This window comes from Phallusia mammillata, chromosome 1, assembly GCF_965637545.1.
Source record: "Phallusia mammillata chromosome 1, kaPhaMamm4.hap1.1, whole genome shotgun sequence".
In the NCBI taxonomy this organism is placed as follows: Eukaryota; Metazoa; Chordata; class Ascidiacea; order Phlebobranchia; family Ascidiidae; genus Phallusia; species Phallusia mammillata.
The window spans coordinates 7,207,494-7,225,758 of record NC_137252.1 but is presented as its reverse complement, the minus strand read 5'-3'; the positions used below and the strand labels follow the sequence as shown (position 1 = coordinate 7,225,758).

The 18,265-nt window shown below is 37.7% G+C and overlaps 2 protein-coding genes across 3 annotated transcripts in view; one reads left to right on the top strand and one right to left on the bottom strand.

Moving 5' to 3' along the window:
* Positions 1-18,265, bottom strand: part of LOC145223949 (dnaJ homolog subfamily C member 17-like) — a 40,098-nt gene that overhangs the window by 18,659 nt on the left and 3,174 nt on the right. The gene's annotated exons all lie outside the window — the stretch shown is intronic.
* On the top strand, positions 1,601-3,841 carry LOC145223959 (cdc42 effector protein 2-like). Of its 2 annotated transcripts, none has more exons than XM_080090383.1 (3): positions 1,601-2,117; positions 2,309-2,445; positions 2,799-3,841. In XM_080090383.1, the coding sequence occupies exons 1-3, from the start codon at positions 1,923-1,925 to the stop codon at positions 3,346-3,348; spliced, it is 882 nt and encodes a 293-aa protein (XP_079946509.1). In that variant the 5' UTR covers positions 1,601-1,922; the 3' UTR covers positions 3,349-3,841. The 2 variants fall into 2 exon arrangements, with proteins under 2 accessions (XP_079946509.1, XP_079946503.1); XM_080090377.1 differs by having other exon boundaries at positions 1,601-2,126.

Here is an 18,265-nt window from a genome sequence, read left to right as displayed (position 1 = left end):
TACCAGCCGTGTGCACGTAAGCAACACCCATGTGTTACATGAAAGGTTATACCGCACAATGTGTGGAAAGTTTGTTGTCAAGAGTCATAGGGAGTTATCAGACGGGTCTGCTTTAACTCACACTGATGGTGCCAGCAAGCCTTATGAAGTTCAATAACACACATGAAAAAGTCAACAATGACTGACACTGTTTTATATCCACTACATGGTAATTGGGACGTTGCTGTAAGGCGTACTGGGACTGTATGAAATACTCCTGAAAACAAGCAGTCTCTCCTATAATATTTGTCCTTTTGTGACGGCTATTATTGTTGATTAGTTGTGATTTGTTTCTGTCGCAAGGAAACTGATATTTTATGACTGTTGAGTTAAGTATATTGATCGGAAAATTTCCCAGAACCTAGTACGTGAGGCTTAGGGATAGGAAACCCTTTTGTCTGAAGTATCTGCTCGACGACGAATCACGTTAGGGGAGAAAATAACTACTGTGTGTTGGTTTTAGTCGAGCATCGCAAATTCAGTCTGGCCTACGGTGTTAGTTTTGCCTTATAAGGAATGGAGCTGTTTGGGTGAGAGTTTTGCCCACATTGGTTTAACGGATTAACTTTTGAGTCAGGCAACCTGAAATATCAGATCATGTTAGCGGAGTCTGTAGTTCCTTAAAAAAGCGCTGTTTCAGACAGTATGTATTTGGCTCGAAATTGAGGCCTGTTTACAACCTTAAAAGGTTGAATATACTACAAATTTATGCCCTTTCAGAGTTAAAAAAATCTTTTTCACAGCCTTGAAAGGTTAAATATACAATACATTCATGTGAAAAAGCCTTTTCAGTTTTGAAAAAGCTTTTTCACAGGCTTGAAAAGTAAAATACAGAATAAATGTTAAAAAAGGCTTTTCAGAGTTTCCAGGGTAAAAAGTATTCATGATGTGAACACAAACCTGTCAGTAAACCGCATTTGAAAGTGACTCTACACTCAAAATATGACAACTAGGACAGGTTTGATGGCAATTTAGCTTCATCAAAATATTTCGCGTGCCACGCAGAACCGTCACGTGTTTTCAAAATCGTTCAGGTGTCAGAATTTGTTGTGTTGGAGGCAGAAATAATCGAGTAGGAGCGGCCTCAATTTGCCCGAGGGCCGAGATGAACCTCAAGCAGGTTCTGTTGGTCAGAAGCGCAAAGTCTAAATCGGGATTTACCGCATCCGCGAGAAGCTAGAGCTGCCTGCTGCACCAGCGCAAGCATACAAAACACTTTTTTTTCACCCGAGCCTTTTTCCCGCGACACAACAATGCACGTCGCGCAAACAGAGCCGCGGGGCTGCGCGAGTCAGTCTTTGTTACACTGTTGTTCGCTCCGCGGCGTTTTAAATTGGCTGGGGCGAGTTTTTGGCTGCACTTGTATTGTTCCGAATTGAATGGCAGAAGTTTGAAAACTCAGGTTCAGTTCAGGTTCGTTTCATTGTTCAAGGGACAAGTACACTTTATAGAAGTTAGAGTTCTACCGTTGGGTAGAGTTCTACACAAATACGGATCTGTCTGTACTTGTGCAAATAGAAACTTGTATTCCATACTTGGACTAGTTTGCACTCATATTAAGTAATATATTTTATTGATGCAGGTTCAAAGTAAGCATTGAATTGGATAAGTGACATTTCTGACAAGATTGAGACCAAATTGGATTTTACTATTCATCTCTCTAACCTCGGATTTAGAGCGAATTGAACGGCGGAAACTGTAGGCGCGATTCAGCTGCTCCCACGCAACTAAGCAAGCACGTAAACACATCCTCTGCACAGCTTTCAATCTATTTTCTGTGCGCGGCGCAACTGACAGCGGTCAAACTGGCGAGCACACTCCTCGCGATCACTAAAGGTTCGCAGCGAAAGAAGAAATCTCAGAAGCAGCAGGACCAGTACATAATGCCCGCCAAGGCACCGATCTACCTGAAGCCAGGCGGCGGGAAAAACGGGCACGGAAACGGGAAGGGAGGAAAGAAACTACGCGAGCTGCTCTCCACTGACATGATTTCACCCCCGCTGGGCGATTTCAGACACATGGCTCATGTCGGACGCGGCGGTTCGATGGACATGTTTGGTGATACTTCGTTTTTACAGGTGAGAAAGGTACAACTGTTATGATAGTTTCAGCAGGTTGCATCTTACTCATCAGTTAAAAAGCTTCATGCTTTCATAATGATTTTGTAGTTTCAACTTTTGTAAATACTGAAAGGCTTGAAAACTTTGGAATTATAGACCTGCTGGCATGGTTAATGATTTTTTAATAAGTTCATTTTTTTCGTTTGCAGCAAAAAAATGCCTCATCGGATAACACGGAGTCACATAACAATGAAACCGTCCCCAAGGTGGTAGCAGAAGGCTTGGCCACTATGAGGCGCAATGGCAGTTTTGGGAAAAAATCGGCGAAAAAGCAAAGAAATTTAAGGTAAACTTATTTTTTGTGAAACACTGATAAGATTATTAGTAAATGAGTCAGTTCTTGAATATAAGGAAGTGAATATTATTGCGTCACATCGTTATGATTTAGTCACGAGACATTCCAACCAAGAGAAACGAATTAGATTGAAATGCGGTCGGTCATAAAGCACGTTCACTCATACATTGTCACGTCACAAAAAGCTTTTGTTTACGAGATAATGACACGCGAGCTCCTACCTGTTATGTCATAATAGTTGAGACGTGGTACGCGCGTTTTGGAATGTGGTAAACGTCCCTCGAGGCAGAACGAGTGGACTCGTGGCTGATAAGCAACCATAACACGGTGCTTGTGTTTTACAGCACACCTGACGAGGCCAGCATGAAAGCTGATGTTAAGTCTCTTTCCACGCAATCCTACGACGGTTACGGCCCAGCGGAGTCGCCTATTCTTCAAACTGCCTTTTCGTTGCCCTTGCTAAACCAGGAACAAAGCACCTCCACTCCATCATCGCCCACCAGTGAAGGCGGGAAGAAGACAAAGTCGAAAGGCAAGAAAACTATGAACAACAACTGCATCAGCAACGGCAAGACCCACAGTCAAGAAAAACTCCCAATTACATCAACGCCCAATGTAACCGTGGACGGACCGCCAAAACCACGACGCATTATGTCAAACGAGGAGGACTCCACATTGGTTAACGGCAATCACGTGGTTGGCAACGGCATGCCAACAGACAAGTTGAGCCCTCTACGTCGTTCGTCCGAAGTTTACACCCAAAAACCTGACGGATTGCTGCCCGTTGTAGCCACGTACAGTGACAGTACATCACTGTCTGAGGGCTGGGAACTTGACCTTGGAGAGTCCTTGATGGATGACGTCATGGGAATCATGGACAGGATCGAGTTGTAACGCCTCCAAGCGAGTAAAACTGACCGGATTAAGATTTCGCGCCAAGGATTACGTACGCTGGCTCACCGAGTGTAATTCCGCGGGGATTGGAAGCGCAAAAGAAGGCCGAGAGATTGGTGTCAAGCTGGCGCATTTTGACAAACATTTATTATTTATGTCGTTTTATTGGAGCGGAATTGGGACTAATCACATTATTGAGACGCATTGACACGAAACCCATTAACCCTTTGTGTGAAGGCGCCAAATTATTACGTCATGCAAATAACTTCTAATGCAAAACTATGATGGGAAAATTGCCATTGTCAAATCAGTGTTGTTTCAATTGTGGGTATTCCCCACCCTAAACGGTAGAAATTTTACCATTAGTAGTAAGTTATTTAAGTTCCTCTCAATAACTAGGCTGCCTTTACCATTTGTTGCAAGCAATGCAAAGTATGCTATGTCTATTTCCTTGTGCATATACATGCTATTGAATAAAATCATTTCTGCTGAACAGTTTGGTGAAACTTTTCAGGAACCCAAATATGCAGAAATATGTTTTCACTCAATTGTAAACGGCATGTCGTTTAAAGTCTGATGCAGGAGAACACTCTAGGTCCATGGGCTTTGTACAAAAAGTTTGTTAGATTTACTGTATCAGTGTTGGTTGAGGTTATTGTAGGTTGTATGCTCAACGTTCAATGTGGCAGACTGTATGTTCTCACGGTATGTAACATGTATTTGTTGACAAACTGCGACCCGAGTTGTTCGTGGGAACTGAAACAGACCTTGCGCGACTTCAATTATGGGAGTTCATTGCTGGTTTAAAGAACGTCAACATACAAAGCAACATTGAAATCATGGTTCAAGTTGAAAAGTGCAATTTTTTTTGCAATAATGTTAAATTTAGATTGAGCATTTTTAAGGTACTGGTTTGTAAACATAATTTTAATCTGTGAAGAAATGTTACAACTAAGCAAGTTCAGGCGATTTCAATTTGATACGAAACCAAATCATATTATTTTCAGACCAGTTACATAGAAATGTCACAAAGAAAAGCCTAGTTAAAAGTAGTAACATCAAATGGTGATCTATAGGGTAAAAATGTAATGCAGAAAAAGATTTAAAAAATACCTTTGAAAACAATTTTGAAAACGGGCAAAGATAAGACACATTTCGAACGATTAATAACATTTTCTAACCAACAATTTGTCCGCAACGTGACGTAACACGTAACAAACTATTTAGAACCGGTCTGTAATGTTATTGTTTCTAAGACCACAAAACCGCTGGTTAGTTTGTACATAGATTACTGATTTGAATCGCAAGCAGATTGAGACAGAAAATCCCAAAATAATCCGATCAAAGCAACAACTTAATTCAATAATACGACAGCTCCCACCCATACCACATTTTCTTCACTGATACAAAGTTGCCTAGGTTATTCGAGTTCAACACAACCTAATGTCAAGAAGTGTTTGGTATATTTTCCCTAATATTAACGTCCTATATAGCAAGGGAAGCTTTATAGTTATAAAAACTAAACTAAACGCTGAAATTTGTTTGTTTTTACAACTAAAACCTTGGACTTTTTTTTCAAACAGGTATGTACAACACATTAAAAACCTACCAAGTAACAAAACAAAAAGTCATACCACTTGTTTTTGTTTTTTATTTAACGCAGCAGCAGTTTTTGGCTCGTCGACTAGAATGTTAAGCGTATGGTCCTTTTTCATGTTAGCTCCTTTTACTCTGAAATTACATCCGCTGTTTCTCAACGAGTGCTGGAGGATGTGTTTTATGGGAGGTTGTCAAGGTCAAAAGTAAGGTCAAACCGAAGTATCGTTTCACGTTTATTCAATTATGTTAAGTAAAGTAATACAATCCCTACTTTTGTGATAACTAGTAATACTTTACACGGATAACTAGTAATAGTTTAATTTACAAGCACCTTCAACACTTATTGAGCTAAGTTTTGATGTGTTTTTTTCTGTAATTACAATGAACAAATGTGTCTCAAAATTAGTAATAAACTAACAATGTCTTGAAAATGTTCTCATACGTTTTCAATTTCAAAATACATTCCATAAAAAATAGTTACTTTAAGTAACAATCTGTTCACTAGTTTTGAGACATGAGCACATATTTTTTTCAGCATAATGCAATTTTTGACCAAGTATGCTTAACGTTTCATAAAAAGAATTAACGAGTAACACTTCATTTAAACCGAACCAAAATTGAGATGAGTTACTTACAAGCATAACAAAAAACGTTTCTTTAATACTAAAACCAGAAGTATAAAGTATTGTATGCACCAAAATTTAAGAAAAACTTGCCCCACACAACTACGCGGCAGAGTTTACTTCTACCTGACGTTGAAAAGCAAATTTGGGAACCGAAATCCAAAATTTAGTGGCAGATGATGGATAAAGTTTACTCAGGCGAAGAGGAGCATCCAAAAGTTGTTTTACTCGAGAACCCCCAAGTTTGAAACGAGCGGAAACTTCGCTGACAGATTGGACGTGATTTCGTGATTGTGGCGACAGTTCGGGGAATAGTTAAACAATGCATTGACTGGAGAAAGCAATAGTTCAGATATGGTAGTAGTTTTCAAACTGTGCGTCGCGACGCCCTGGTGCGTCGTTTCAATTTTCCAAGGGCGTCGCAGAATAGTTCCGTTTCGTGGCTTTTTATTGTTGTATCAATAAACCCAACTATAATAATAAGTTTTCTCACTAACTTTTATTTGCTGGTGCGTCGCAAGTCCACAAAACTTTTCCAGAGGCGTCGCAACAAAAAAAAAGTTTGAGAACCACTGGTTTAAGGCATTGAGACTTTTTCGCCAGTGGTTCTTAAACTTTTTAAACATGCGGCGCGTTTACAAACTAATTTTTTGTTCCCCGGAACACTTTGCAGGCCAACAATACAAAACTTTTAAAAATAAATTTCATTTTTTACTTTATGTGACGGAGAAGGTTGTTTTTTATGACTAATGAGCTTTCAAACGTTGTCATGCTACATTTCATCAAGAAGTTCTAAAGCATCTAAGAATGTTTCCACTTTTAAAATACCGAAAATTTTACGGCATACTTGGAAATCTTCCGCGAAGGACAGTTTGAGAATCTTTAATTTACGCAAAGGTCGTCAAGGTTTGTGGCGTACAAAGTAGTAAGATATAACTGTTAATCAAGTACTGTTTGGAATTGTCAAATGATTGCATTCTCAAAAACAACATGAGAAGGGTTTATTATAAACATTCTCCCTAAACGCCAAAAGTACTGTTTTTAATACTTTTTCTAAACCCTATGTCCAAAAAACCCAGTGCTAGTCGTTAAATAAGTTCCTATTTCCGTAAAACAGCAAACACACTTTGCAACCGCATGTAAAGGTAACAGGAGATAATGAAGGCAAACGAGTAAATTTGATCTCTCCGCTCCCAAACTTTCACTCACACAAATGTATTACCTTACACGAATTACTGAACCGTTGCACCCCCTCCCTGCAATAAACTGTTGACTTTTCCGCCCTCCCATCGCCCGCATCACCACAGGGGGCGCAAAGATAGAAATCAAACACTGCGCCCCCTCCCGACCACAGGAATTCTATGTTACAAACTACAAAGTTAAAAGCTTCGCCGAAATCGTACTAACCTACACCAACACAGAAGAGTTTGAAACTCGAAAATTTCCAGCTCTGCAAATTTTGGTAGAACTCGTGAAAAAATGTGGGAAAAAGGAATGTAATTTTGAGCAAAGCAACAAAACTGTGAATTATCAAGTTTATGGAGCTCTTCTGGCAAATGTATTTTTATTCGGACATTTCGACGTCCTATACACGTCGCCTTCATCACGCGAAATAACATTGAATGCGTTTACCCTGATGAAGGCGACCTGTATAGGACGTCGAAACGTCCGAATAAAAATACATTTGCCAGAAGAGCTCTATAAACTTAATATTATGCCTGGCAGCAATAGCTTATATAAAACTGTGAATTGCCTAACACATTTTAACAAACAAAAAGTAATTTCATAAAAAATAAAGAAAATAATAAATCAGCCTCAATTTACACAATGCTAAAATAATAACATAACGAAAATTGACCATAACTAAATGGTGGCAATGAACGCATTTTCAAAATAATTTGCAAACTCGGTGAGGTGTTTGTGTGTGTGTGGGCGCATAGAAATCAAACAAACTGTTTAATCCGTAACAACTCGGGACCTCACACTATCCTGAACCGCAAGAAACGAATTTTGAATCGAAGATAAGAATAGAAAATGGAAGGGAAAGTGCAGACGCCTGGTGAGGAACCCAACTCGTGTTTCCACAACATTGGCGGGAATCTCAAGGTCATCGGCCTGACTTGATCAAGGTCACACACTCATCTTGGCGTCTGGGTTGCGTTGAAGCAAACCATAAACTTACACTTTCGACTACGCTTTTTTTGCACTATAATCTATTGCCTACCGACAAACAATTATTTAAAGTTCGTTGGATCTGTAATTGTAATTTGACAATTCTGTTTTACCAACGAATTTGCAAGTTTTAGAAAGACACATATCGAGTTGATGGAACCTTTTTTACGATTGCTAAATGACGAAATCGCGAAACAATGTTGAAGCTGATGAGAAAATGCAACTTTTGCGACTTGACATGAAAACAACATCTTGGCCAAGTAACGATATTTTCACATTATAAGGCAATCAGGTTCACAGATTATATCAAAATCATATCTACACAGCGATAAGATGGAACCCAACACGATCTTACATCGAAATCTCGCTTTTTTGTGACACGTTTGGACATATTTTCACGAACATAAATTACAAGGCAACAGTATTCAATTTCACAGAAAATTTTCTAGGATTTTTAGTAGCATTTCCAATGCTATACTCAATAATGACAAAAAAGTACGAAACATGGAATAAAGTTGACAAGGCAAATAGAGATCGTCAGTTAGTTGAATACTTTCTGTTAATGTTTTCGTACCCAATACTGAGGACGATACTTAAGCAATAACAAACCCTGTACTGGTGGTTCATTTAGTTTTGTTCTGTTAACTACCACAAACTATTGATACAGTCAATGAACCATATGCCAACATTGATGAAGCTGTCATCAACAGCCTCGAAAAACAGTTTCTTAAAAGTATTGTATACATCACAAGTTATACTCAAAAATAAAGTACCGATTACATGAGAAAAAACATTTCATCAACTTCGACTTTTCACTGAACAGCAAACATTGCCTTAAAACGGTTCGTAAACTGGGTTAGATTAAACCCCCACAGTTTAGATGGACCAGTCTCTTCTGGGTATGTGGTTCACTTTTGATTAAATTCGTATAGAATGTGGTAAATTAACGTACAACAGCTTTTGAGGTTTCAGTTCCCCAAAAATCTTTAGCCACTGCATTACCGCGCAACAATTGTCGCATATTTTAGTTTGGAGAATTTCACTACAGCTTTCATAATATTTTTGCTGAAAGGGGGCGAGGCCTTTGATGCGAAGAGAGATAAATGAAAGTGCACGTAAAATGCGTTTCCATCTACAACAAAACTTGTGGGATAGAGGCAACATGATTCAAAATAGCACAGAGCTTGGAAGTCCAAGGATTAAACTTGAATGGCAAAATTTTTACTTTTTTGACCGAACAGCATGAAATATATAATCAGTAATGGTAAGAAGGCTTTTGTCGTTGTGCAAGTCGCGAAATAGGTAATTATTAACTAGCTGTGTACAATAATATTGCAACACACAAAGTCAATCATATTTGCGGTGGTATAATGCATACACTACCAAGTTATAAACGTTTTCAAGTGGAAAAGACTATACTTGCAGTTGCATGTCATAAACTGTTAACATTTTTGGCAAGCCTATTTGAAAAAAAGGAAAATGTTTTACAAAAATGCAATCTACAACTGTAAAAGAGCATGTTATTTACCAAAAATGAGGAACGGTCAACCACCAAAACAAATTTTCAACATTTTTAGCAAGCTATTGTGAGGAGAAACTACTACTAAAATTGAATCTATAAATGTAAAAAGTATGTTGTTTACCAAAGCGAGGAACGGTCAACCACCAAAACGAATTTTGCTGTTTTAATAAGCTTTAATGTAAAAGAAAATGAAACATTACAAAAATGTAATCTAGATCTGTAAAAAGTATGTTATTAAAAAAAGTATGTTATTCCAAAAAGATAAACTGTTAACCCTCAAAAATAGCTTTAAAAGTGGTCAAAGACATTTGAGAGGCTCATTTTGGTTGGTGTAATTTTAGGCATTTTATCGTGGACACATAAATTGTTGCAGAAAACAAAATTTCGGTATGAAAGTTGTAAACAACAACAAGCGATTACCAGCCGCAAGACTTAAAACTAGCCGGAGGTGGTTAAGATTGTTTTTATTCACAACAGATCACCCGTCTAAATCTGTTACATGCTTCATCGCAATGTAAGCTCACACAAAAATGATTAAGTGGATTTTCAAGCGTTCCAGGTAACACGTACTTTGACACCACCTCCACAGATCGCGCACTTTAACATTGCCTACCGGGTTGAGGTGTCAAAGAACATGAAAAATAACAATGTAACGAAAAGATTCATCAAGAAATTTTCTGTTAAACATGATAACACTTGTTTTTAGGCTTTTTTTAAATGGAAAATGTTTTTACCAGGTTAAAATCAGTTGACAATCTTATAAACAACAAATACATTTCACTAAAAAAGCATCTTCAATGTCTTTAAAGGGCAATAAAAGGGATTAAAATTGGAAAAAGCAAATAGTTCCTTCATAAACACGATCATTCTTCAACTGAAAGCCAAGCAGACTAAATTGACTGTGAACACGCAATTCATATCTGGACCACAACCATTTGAAACGAATGTTAATAGTAAACATTTTGTCAAATGGGGAGCCATTACTTAACTCACGTTTCCAGAAACAACACAAATATTTGACAATACCTGAACATGTGTTCAGAATAATCACTAAAAATACCGAAGAGAAAAAAATTAAATCCGAAGAAAAAACCGTAAAATTCCGCCTCAAACTTACGAGACTGGTGTTTACTGATGCGTGACAGCTTCCAACTCCCACCGCGAATATTTGTTTATTACGTAACAATAGGATGTCAAGCGCTTGTTATTACTGGAACGGGTTACCTGCGGTGAAAACTTCTCGGAATGTTGTGAACAGAATCGTTTTTTGAGCACGCTTTAAGGCAAAATTCCTGACGCTTTTAGTCAATTAACCACACAGCAGTAAAGTACCACAGTAACCAAACAGATATTTCAAAACTATATAGGTCAAAAAGCGTAAAATAGCAAAATATATTTTTAATGTATCAACTACCATTATCCTATTTTAGAGGAACCCGAAAATGTATGTACAGCTGACTAAACAAGGTTTATCATATAATGCCACTCACGAAAGTCGTGCATGTGATAAGTAACTAATGTGAGCTAAAAATATTGTAAAATTGCCGTTTTAGGTCCGTGTGTGCACTGAATTTAACCTCCAAAGATTGGATATAATCCGAGTATCTACTCTGGCGGTTTTGTCACTGATATTACAGGCGCCTAAATTTCTGCCAGAAGAACATCAACTGTATAAAGTTACTGGTCTAAAAATGTCAAGATCCTAAAATATCTTAAAGATACAAAATTATGAGATTTAGCGGATCATTCTACAGCAGGGCGCATAACACTGGGCCAGATCCCAATAGATTTAAACTAGGAATTAATTGGACCTGTTTCCGTATTTAGCATGAATAGATTTAAAAAAGGTTTGAAAATTTCATGCGTATAATGTGGGTTCGAATAAGACGTACGTGTTTTTAAATAATTACGTTTGCAGCAAGAACATCATTGCAAACAAGAATTCTGTGCAATTAAAACGCACGAAACCACACTATACCGTTAACTGATGACAATTTTGTATCAACATAATAATACGATGTGCCGTTTTCCTTAAGGAAATTTTTCCCAACTTTACTGCGAAAAAAACGTCCTCAAATTATTGTTTTTCATTCTCGAGAAAAATCATTGGAAAATTTTGTGTATTTTTTGTGTATTTTTTACGAGCAATATCTTCGACATGTTTGGGCATGGGAGATTATCACACAAAGAAAAGGGGTTCGCATGTGATTTGTGCATCCCAATCCCACAGCAACAAAAGTATAACATAAAGGCTAGCAGGCAGAAAATAAAAAAAGATTTAAACTTAGCGATTACAAGAGTCTATTATTCTTCTGGAACTAATTACTGCATTGAACTTTGCAAGTACGTCACACTTGCACACACGTCAGCGGGATTGTGACGTCACGTGGTTAGGCAGCAAGACAACTAGATTTCGAACCGAGTCAACAAGTAACGTCACAATGGAACGTGCGTAATTGCTCTTGGTCACGCCTCGTTAAACAGCAACCACTGAAATCACGTGATCACTTTCACTAAGTTCCAAGAATTTCAAGCATTTACCGTTTTGTGGCGAAAATAAGTGGACAATCGGTGAGTTGACGAGTGAACGTGGCAGAAACCGGGTACAACTTGGATGTACACATCTTTATGCGGAAGTATTCAGTCAAAACAGCGACATGTCCACAGCAAAACGTAAAAAATGTGGTATGTTTTGGTTTTTGGATTAAAATAACTTTTAATAATAAATAACTTTTCGTCCTATTAAGTTGACTATGGGATCATGGCGATGACAAGCTCATTTTGGGGTTACCATCGACATGGACACCAAAATAAGGACAACCGAAAAACGTTCATATGAAACGAAATAAACGTTTTTGATCAAATCTTTGCATTTACAGAAGTCATGACAAATCACATGACATAATATCTCGGCACAAAAACATGTTCTGGTATGTTCCGCAATGTCAGATCTCAGAGAAAAAAATATAAGTTTTGCTATTGTTGAACATAAAACAAAATAAGGACTTAAGTAAAAAACAAGCACATTTCTTGGAAATAAGGACAATTTTTTCTAAGATATTGCCCTTTAAAATAAGGACCAAATAAGGACGCAATGGCAACCCTGCTTATAGGACATACGCAGTTAACAAGACATTTACTTCATTTCGTTTGATAAAATGCCTAAAAACATCAAATAGACACCAACATCGTGGAGATAATCCAAAACAAAAGCAAATCGGAATCTCTAAAAAGTGTTTACAAATCCGATTCAAGATTCCTAAAACAACAACTTTCCTTCTGTCTCGATTCCGGGCCTAAATGGCTGCGGACGATTTCATAAATCATCAATCAAACCCATGAGCCGAAGCAATATGGGGCTGAACGAATCTCTCAACATGCAGTAATACAACACCCCTGCACCTAATGACTCAGCTCTCTGTGACGTCATAATGCCAGGGTCAATTGCTCGGTGTTATGTCACAATGGGAACACGAAATAGTGGATTTATTGGCTGAAAATCAGTGTTTGAAACCGATTTTTGACTTGATGTGACTCACTTTTTTGTCTGTAAACACGATAAGGGCCAGAGAGAATTCAATAACAAGTTTTGTTGAGTTTGACTTTGGTGGTTTGACTTGACCTACTTATTAAGGGTTAATTTTGTTCACTTAAAAGGTCGTTTAAGTTCATAAAAAACAAAGTTATTCGTCCTTAAGATTTTAAGATATATATATTTCGCCTTTACAGCATCATCACTCAACAGTATTTGTAAGCAAGTGTAAACACTTTATCATTTTTTAACCACATGTAAAAAATTTGAGTGTGACTCTCGACTGCAAAATATACAAACACAAGAGGTTAACAAAGGTCATCTGTTTTGACCCGGAGTAACCCCCTGTGGTGCGGTTGAGAAATCCTTACGCCAACGAGAAGAAAAGTCTACCAAAAAATTAGGCACGTAAAAATAGTTAAAGTTGCGTTTTGTTCTATTTTAAAACTTAGCTCAACGGTCGCTGTACATTAGGGGTTTGGTAGGTAGGCTTGTGTTTAGCGGTGCGTTACCAATTATTCTGTTACTGATTGGGTTATTTCACTTCACAGATTTGGAGAACAACGCAACTATGATGTAACAGACAATGGGGTTATAAAGTGACAAGCAAAAGTAACAACGTAGTAAAAAAAATACAAACAAAATATATTTTTTCTCAGGAAATTATTTTCCACTGCAAATGAATAATATTTTTAAAAATACTTACTGATATTTCACAGCATTATAGCAACAGGCATTTAGCGGTCTGTGATGTTATTTTTCACCAATTTTTCAAGGCAACTTGCGATGTAAAAACCTATTTCAAAAGCATAAAGTTGAACTGTGTAAATCCAGTGAAAATCTGGGTGGTGTCAAGCCGTGATGTTTGATTTCACTTGTTCATTGAATTGTGACACAACAAAGGGACATTATGACGTCAATGCGGTGAGGGTTAGGTGGACCGTGACCGACCTGTCCCGTAGAAATTGATAGGGGCACCTGGACTGAGGTAAAAATGGCGGGGGTGTCGTACGACGAATCTAAATTCTTGACACGAATTCATTTTTATTATACATACAAGATTCAATGCAAATCCCTGGATGTAGCAGTGGAAATAAGACAAACAAAAACTAACAGAAAATATCAACGATTAAACCAACTGTACCTAATTATTGGTTAAATAAACCGGTTATTGCAGTTAACACAATGTTTTGACTGTTTAGTGTACGGAAATAGTGATCGTGTTTACCGTAAGAAAAATTATCACCTAAAATGATGTAGTGGCTGATTTCAAAACAAACTTAGACTTTTTTCGCAACGACAAAACCTTTTAGGGGAATCTCGAATAGCCTCTCCAAAAAAACGACGGAAAAATCCCTAAATTCCACCCATTCCAGCGACAAACCATTTAGTCTGTCTACTATATAGGCTTGGCCGTGTTTTACAGTCAGATTGGGGCAGGAATTTCAACCTAACCTGACCAGTGTACAAAGCTACGGATGACATGACGTGAAAGCATACGGACTCAGACGACTTATATATACGACAATGGAACTAACAGACTTGGCGTGAAAGAATGTTTACAAACAAATCTGTGGAAAATGGAAAAGGATTGTGTTCTTTCAGTAAAAAATCTTTTGTTTATGTCGCATTGTTCAGTGATGCACTCATATCGGGGGCACTTTTATATGAACATTTTCGTCATGGAACCGTTCATACTGTGCTTCAGAAAAAAGCAACTATTGTATATTTTTATCTTTATTGCTCTATTCGTCGTAAGGGCCCCGATATTCAACTCAGTCACATTATATTCAAGTTGTCATAAAACACAGAGGTTCTCAACACCAGATAAATTGAACCCAACGTGCTATGGTTTGGGGTAATTAAAAGTAAGCGAAAATTTGGCATTCAAATTAACTTGGAAGCAAACATTTTTCAAAGGGGGACATGCGAGAAAAAGGTTTAGTGCCTATGCTAAAACTGAACGCATATGGTAAAACCATTCAGGAAAATGGACACAAGAAATCATTTGGTCCAGGAACTCACTAAAACGCAATCAGTTCTGCATAGAATGTAAGTTCCAGATAATTTGACCAGCAGTTCAAACCAGAACAAAAGTGTGACAAGTGCGAAAATGACAATGATTTAAACCAAATCACTCAGCAGGTCTGTGTTTATCACTGTAACCAGCCCTTGAACTGTTTAAAATTAATGTTTACAGGGTTGCCATACCAAGCAGTGCAGTAGTAATAATAAACTAACCGCTAATAAAAACTTGTCGAGCAGGAAACACAATGGGGAGTTGAAAGGTCAAGTATAACAGGTCAAATGTCAGATTAAGTATTGTGGCCTTAAAGAGTCACTTAAGTTCGCCATTATTTTTTGTGTTTATTTGTGTTTTTACCAACCTAAGATTCAAGAGAATTAAAAATGAAGTCTTGTAAAAAATAGTGATGAGTCATCCGGTCGAGTTACGAAATTTTTGATGAATCACCGCATGATTTGAAAACGAAAGGTACCAGCTATAATGCGAACGTGTCGTCGTTTTACGCCATTTAACTTCAAAATTTCTCCAAAATTACGTATTTATGTCATGCGTGTATTTAAATCTATTTACATTTTACACTATGTCTTGGTAAACAAGAACTCGGGTATACTGGACTTTGACAAACTAACGGAAAATAAACGACCAATTTTTTCCATAAAAATTGTCACCAAATTTAAGTCTTCTTTAGACGGAATCGCTGCAATGAAATGAAACTCCTATTGAAGGGTTGCAAGTCGTAAAAGAATTGCGTAAAGCGTTACAATTTCAATCCATTTTTTCCCACAACAATCTATATCTTCACGATTTTTTGCCAAAAAAACACCAAAAATGTCGAGTATTCTCCAGTCATGTGACCTGTCAGTCAAAGTGCGGCGTAAATTAAAGTAAGCCGATCACGTGAAATTTCACACACATCCATATGTGGTCAATCAAAATGCAGTTGAATGCTGCAGACGCTGACAGCACAAAGTTAAGCAACCTATACATGGTGTGACCACATCGATGTCGACATTGCGTTGCATCGTCAAACATAGTGATTCGCTGCGCGGAAGTGCCGGAAAACATAGCACGTGAAAAATTAAACAGGGTCTTCGCCTGTTCACATGCAAGCACAGTTATGGGAACACCATTTAAACTTTTTCGATAAATTTTTTCCTTAACAATTCAAAACATTTTCATTCCTCCCCAATATACTACATAGTAGATGCTAAACCATACAAAGATCTTTCAAAAAATAAATTTCTCCCCGGTTGGGTATAAACCCTACCATTTTATTGTATCGTGCAAAGTAACGTTTCCGACAGCAACCTACTATTTAGACACAATTAACATTTTTAGTTCAGCAAATCATTTTACCTTTCGCAATTTTCTTTGTTCGGTTCATTAAGCCCAAAAGTAAAGTTTAAATAAGTCCCGGGTTTTGTTGCATACTTCCACATTAAACGAATTAGCATACAATCCGCAACCCAAGTTAATCCGCTTAACCTGATTAAAGCGGCGGATAAATAGACAGGAAAGCTCTAACTGTGGTTGCCCGTCGCACATTGTATCACGTTTTTGTGGCTCCCATTTATGTGGTTTGTGTCTTTTTTGTGGTTCATGTTAATGAGAAACTTTATATAATCCGTTGTGCAAAAACGGGTAAAGCGATGGGACGAACAGTTAAAAAATGTAGGACAAATTTCGGTCACAGAACACATAAAATTGGGATCAATGCTCTTGAATTTCAAGTCTAATATTGTGTCAATTTAAACCCTAAATTGAGACAACAACAGATATTGATATTTCAGATAGGGTAAGACACTGTGCATGATAATAAAACAACGCATTACTATCTGACATTTTAAGCACCGCAGCTTATACGCCAGTGGTTCACAGCCTTTATCGACGAATTCCTCAATTAACAATTTAAAACATTTAGATTCCTCCCCAATAGACTACATAGTAGATGCTAAACCATATATAGATCATTAAAATATGGCTATTTTATCAACTTCATAGGTTATATTGCGTAAACTGAAGTGTATATTTACAAACCACATGTACAGATTAAAGTAAATTCCTCCCCATAAGATTAAAAAATCCTTCCCGGTTAGGAATCACCGATATACGCAGTAAGTTGAAAGATATTTAAAAAAAATGTCCCTCTATATTGCCTTACTGGCAGCAAAAGACGGACAGGTTCAGTATATGCACACAGTTGGCATTAAACCATGTCAGTGTTGCAGATTACCTGCAATCAATGTAAGGCGTGAAGCAAGGAATTCGAACCTCGCAATCGTTTAATTCTAGAATACAAATTCGCGCCGCAACGCCGCCTCCAAATATGGTCAAAACCTAAGGACGCCGACTGCCAGGTATCATTCAAATGTCTCACCTATGTCGTCACAATGTGTCCAGTTTTTCCGTAGTACTATGATGTGACAAGCGGACAGGCGTTTTGCGGAAACCGAAGGACAGTGAATGGCGAGATATGCAGCAAGGAATTTTACAAAACGGCGGCGTTTACCGTAGTAAAGTGGGGATTAAAAACGAGAAGTATTCGGTCAATTTCACGTAGGGAATGTTTTCAATGGAAACCAGTATATTCCTCTATATATAATGTGTGACATATAAAGTTAAATATAAGCTTGACCCGTTATAATAAGAGCGAATGCGAAGTTTTTTTGGTTCCAACAATTTTTATGCAAATTCTAAGCGCATCGAAAGTTCAAATTTGCATATTTATGGAACGCAAGTGACAACACAATGAAAGTTGCAGATGTCAAGTTAGGAAAATATGAATAACTTTGCAACATAAACTTTAATCCAACCGACTAAATCAAGTTAACAACTAGTAATTTGTACCTGCAAGCTATACAGATAGCAAGATGTGTTTGCCAAAAACAACAGGACACTCAAGTTCACCCAAGCATGACTCTGTGTAACTTACCGGGTAGTGTTACGTCACGAGGTGTCACAAAGACTATTTAGACGTCACAAACGAAAAGTCAGCTGTGCAGCTGGCGTGTAAGGAGGCAAGAGCAATGGGAATGAAAAGCGACTGACAAAATGTCAATCAATGTGATGTTTCAATGACTTCAATCATAGCTTAATGGCGTCAATCAATAAGAAGGGTAAGGGTTGCTGAACCAGCAAATAAAACTGACAGCAGTTTCACCGTGTTTGTCAAAATTATTTCCGTGCAAAGTATCAGAAATATTTAAAAAACATCGACCAATGGGGCCTAAAAACAAGAAAGTTTGACAAATTTCCATCTGTGATTGATGTACCGCTGATTAACACGAGTGTTACGTCACAAAGGCATAGATGCAACCACATAATGAGCAAAGTCGTACATTACAAACCTTGCAAGTTGAACAACAACAGCGTTTCTTACGTCACAATGGCAAAATGCTTTTTTTCTTCCACACGATTTTGTGCTTATCTGAACAAGTCTTGGC

Excerpts from the sequence above, each read along its gene's own strand:
- LOC145223959 (XM_080090377.1), top strand. The coding sequence starts at position 1,923 with ATGCCCGCCAAGGCACCGATCTACCTGAAGCCAGGCGGCGGGAAAAAC. Across the intron at positions 2,127-2,308 it reads CGTTTTTACAGGTGAGAAAG|CAAAAAAATGCCTCATCGGA; the intron begins GTACAACTGTTA and ends TTTCGTTTGCAG. Across the intron at positions 2,446-2,798 it reads AAAAAGCAAAGAAATTTAAG|CACACCTGACGAGGCCAGCA; the intron begins GTAAACTTATTT and ends TGTGTTTTACAG.